The following is a 4,404-nucleotide window of genomic DNA, read 5'->3' on the forward strand; positions in this document are numbered from 1 at the left end:
TCGAACCTGCGGGCTCAGGCCATCCACTCACCTCAGCCTCCCAAAGGCGCGGGATTACAGACTGAGCCACCGAGCCCAGCTTCAGTGAAGTTTTTTTGGGAGATTCCTTCACCCGGTTTGCCCATTTCATGATGGGTGATGAATGAATGTACCTGCCCACACTGCGCTGAGTATTCAGCAATTTTTGACCGAAATGGCAGGACCCCCATGCCTCACCCTCCCTATTCACCCGATCTCTCCCCAAGCAACTTGTTTTTGTTTCCCTGGATGAAAAAAGTCCTCCAAGGGAAAAGTTTTGCCGACGTGGAAGAGGCGAAACAAAAATGGCAGAAGCACTCAAAGGCACTGAAATAGACAAGTTGAAAAACCATTTTGGGCAGTGGAAAAAGCATCTCAATAGGTGTATTGCAGCAAATGAATAAGACTTTGAAAGTGACTGAAGTCTAAATATGTAAGAATAAATACACAATTTTTTTAAGTTGGAGTCTCACTCCGTTGCCCAGGCTGGAGTGCAGTGGCACCCTCAAGGCCACCCCAGCGTTGACATGTTGGGTACCAGCGATCCTTATGCCTCAACCTTCCAAGTAGCTGGAACTATAGGCGCGCACTACAATGCCCAGCTAAATTTTTTTATTTATTATGGAGACAAGGTCTCACCAAGTTGCCTGGGCTGGTCTCAAACCCATGGGCTCAGGCAATCCACTCACCTCAGCCTCACAAGGGATTACGGGTGAGCCACTGAACCCAGCCAATATACAATTTTTAATAAACAAATCCGGGTTTTTTGGGTTTCCCCTTGTATATACATTGTCTCATTAACTCTCGTGACCAGAGGGCTTTTTGATCCCAAAGCCACATGGCTAGTGATGGGAAGAGGATGGTGGGCCATCTCTGATTCCAACACTCTTTACATCACACTTGCCAAGTGACCATCGGAAAACTGGAAATTTGGGAAATATTTTAAATTCATGTCTTAAAATCGATGTCTTCTGAACATCTATGTGCCAGACACTAGGGAATTATAGAAAAAAAAATCACACACACACACAAATATACATATATGATGTACATAATAAATATCTATATATCAAGATAATTAGTTACAGGACCCCCCTCGGATACCAACGTCCATGAATGTGCAAGCCTCTGATATATAAATTGGTGTAGTATTTGCATATGACCTAAGCACGCCCTCCTGAGAACTTTAAATCATCTCTAGATTACTAATAATTCCTAATGTGATGTAAATGCTATGTAAATAGTTTTTATACTGTATTGTTTAGAGAATAAAGACAAGGAAAAAAAAGTCTGTGGCGGGCCGGTGGCTCACACCTGTAAGCCCAGCACTTTGGAAGGCCAAGGTGAGAGGATTGCCTGAATCCAAGGGTTTGAGACTAGCCCGGGCAACTTGGCGAGACCTCATCTTCACAATAAATTTAAAAATTAGCCAGGCATGGTGGCACACACCTGGGTTTCCAGCTACTTGGAAGGCTGAGGCAGAAGGATCACCTGAGCCCAGCAGGTCAAGGCTGCAGTGGTCATGAGAGTGTCACTGCACTCCAGCCTGGGTGAAAGAGTAAGAGTCCTACTCAGGAAAAAAAAAAGTCTGTACATGTTCAGTACAGATGCGGTCATTCAATTTTTTAAAAGATATTTGACCAGACACAGTGGTTTCCATTAAAAACCACATACACTATTGTAATCCCAGCACCTTGGGAGGCCGAGGCAGGAGGATCACTCCAGCCCAAGAGTTTGAGATCAGCCTGGGCAACATAGTGAGACCTTGCGTCTACAAAAAAACAAAAATAAAATAAAAAACATTAACCAGGCCTGATGGCACATGCCTGCAGTCCCAGCTACGTGGGGGGCTGAGGCAGGAGGCTCACTTGAGTCCAGAAATTGGAGACTGTGGGCTGTGATGAGCTGTGATGGTGCCACTGCACTCCAGCCTGGGCAGCAGAATCAGATGGCAACAAACAAACAAACAAAAGATAGAATGAAAGGGAAGCTGGATAGGTGGAGGTGCTGAAGGTGTTTGAGAAGTATAAAATAGTTGTCTGTGACAGTGGGAGGAGAAGCAGGCCAGAGAAAGGCAGCGTGATTACTGGGCAGAATTAAGGTGCTCCTGAGGTCAAGGACATAGAGCTAGATGAGCAAGCCGATTTTCTTTGCCACGCTTGGCTACACGGGCCTGGGGCACAGTGGGAGAGAACGGAATTCAACTGTGACTGAGGTTTTACCAAGTGAGTACCTTTAAAGAAGAGAGGCTCAAGGACATTGAGAGAATATTCAAGAGAATGTCCTTTTCTTAGCTTATTTATTTTGCTTTTTATGATGACATTGTCAAATATATTTAATACTAGAAAGAATGATAGAAGGAACCCCACGAATCTGTCATCTAAATCCAACAGTTAAAAACGTTTTGTGGCCGGGCATGGTGGCTCAAGCCTGTAATCCCAGCACTTTGGGAGGCCAAGGTGAGGGGATTGCCTGAGCCCAGGAGTTCGAGACCAGCTTGGGCAATTTGGCGAGACCTCATTTCTACAATCAGTCAAAAATTAACCGGGCATGGTAGTGCACGCCTATAGTTCCGGCTACTTGGAAGACTGAGACAGAAGGATCGCCGGAGCCTGGCAGGTCAATGCTGGGGTGGCCGTGAGCGTGCCTGGGTGACGGAGTGAGACTCCAATTCAAAAAAAAAAAAGTCTTGCAATCCTTTTCATCCATTCCTCCATGTTTTCTTTTTCTGGAGAATTTCAAAGCAAATCCCGAACATCATACTAGTTCACCCACTATTACCGCAAGATATATCTTTCATAAAAAGGAACCTTTTTTTTTTTTTTACGACCCTCTACTGAAATAACTGTGTGCAAGCAATCGTGCACGGAGGAAGAAAAGGACAAGGAGCAAGGAAAATAAGTCAAACAAGCCGGGCTCGGTGGCTCAGCCTGTAATCCCACACCTTTGGGAGGCTGAGGTGAGTGGATTGCCTGAGCCCGCGGGTTCGAGACCCGCCTGGGCAGCGAGACCTCATCTCTATAATAAATAAAAAAATCAGCCGGGCGTGGTAGCGCATGCCAGTAATTCTGGCTACTCGGAAGGCTGAGGCGGAAGGATCACCGGAGCCCAGCAGGTCGAGGCTGCGGTGGCCGGGAGCGGCACTGCACTCCAGTCTGGGTGACCGAGTGAGACTCCAACTCAAAAAAAAAAAAAGAAAAGAAGTCAAACAAACCCCTTCTGATCTGTATAATGTAGATTTGGTTACAGACGGTGTTCAGAGGAGGAACTGGACAACGCATGGGACTTCCGCTGAGCTGGCCAAGGCTCTTGGAGTAGGACACTTTCAATAAATATTTGTTGGATAAAGGAAGGAGTGTTCAGTAGTGTCAAATGCTGCAGACTTCTAAATCCACCCTTAAGACGGTATCTAAGACGGATTCTAAATTATGAGCTCTCAAATGAGAGTCCCTTGTAAAAAGACGTCGCTTGGGAGAGTCCTATGAGTTAATTACTTGGAGACTAAATTGGGTCCCTTACCCCTGCTGAATTCGGAGAGATGAACCTAATATGCTAGTTCCTAAAGGGAACGATTAATCCAGATTGTCCTCAACAGCACAGCCCTCCTTAAGCCCTAGTTCTAGGGTTCTAAGATGAACAGGAGACACGGACCCCGCGGCTGGACTCTAAGATGAGCCCGGGTCGCGGGCTCTGCGGTTAGGCTCCTGCCACCCGGAGGCTGACTCAGAGGCGGATCTTCACCACCCAGAACGGAAGTTCCCGAGCCTTCAAACCCTGGGGAAGCAACTCGGCAGCGGACCAAGATGGCGGCGCCCAGTGAGGGGCAGGCGTTTGCCGCCGGAGTTGAAAAGAATTGGGGTGCGGCCGTTCGTTCCCCAGAAGGGACCCCCCAGAAAATCCGGCAGCTGATAGATGAGGGGATTGCCCCGGAAGAGGGAGGCGTGGACGCGTGAGTTCACGAGTCGATTCTGGCGCTGGGAGATGGAGAGGGCTCGAGAACACGGCCTGGAACGGGGTGGCGGGCGGGGTGTGGCCTCTAGGGGTCTGGAAGACACGGGGGTCACTGAGCGTGGCCGGCTTCGATCCTCCCCTCGGGGTGCTCTGGATTCCGCACCACGGGCGGAATTTGGCCGCAGAACATTATTTTTGGAAGATAAAAAGAAGACCGTTACTTGTGTGACCGCGCCTGACGCCTCGTAATGGGGGTTCTTAACCTTTTTGGTGCCGTAGACCCCTTCAACAGTCCTGTGAAGCTTAATGTTTTTAAATATTAAATGCTCAACGTGGCCGGGCGGTTGACTCACGCCTGTTAATCCCAATACTCTGGGAGGCCGAGGCGGGAGGATCGCTTGAGCCTGGGAGTTCGAGACTTTGTTTCTACAAAAA

General features: G+C 48.1%; 1 protein-coding gene across 4 annotated transcripts in view; it reads left to right on the forward strand.

Annotated features, from left to right (window-relative positions):
- Positions 1–3,749: 3,749 nt before the first annotated feature.
- Positions 3,750–4,404, forward strand: part of ZC3HC1 (zinc finger C3HC-type containing 1) — a 23,695-nt gene continuing 23,040 nt past the window's right edge. For 2 of the 4 annotated variants that reach the window (XM_008051356.2, XM_021709272.1), the window contains exon 1: positions 3,750–3,967. In XM_008051356.2, coding sequence (XP_008049547.1) covers positions 3,822–3,967 — 146 coding nt within the window. In that variant the 5' untranslated portion in view covers positions 3,750–3,821. The remainder of the gene's footprint in view (positions 3,968–4,404) is intronic. The other 2 variants (XM_021709273.1, XM_021709271.1) reach the window with 2 other exon arrangements.

This window comes from Carlito syrichta, unplaced genomic scaffold (genome assembly GCF_000164805.1).
Source record: "Carlito syrichta isolate Samal-C Ts95f unplaced genomic scaffold, Tarsius_syrichta-2.0.1 Scaffold170032, whole genome shotgun sequence".
Lineage (NCBI taxonomy): Eukaryota > Metazoa > Chordata > Mammalia > Primates > Tarsiidae > Carlito > Carlito syrichta.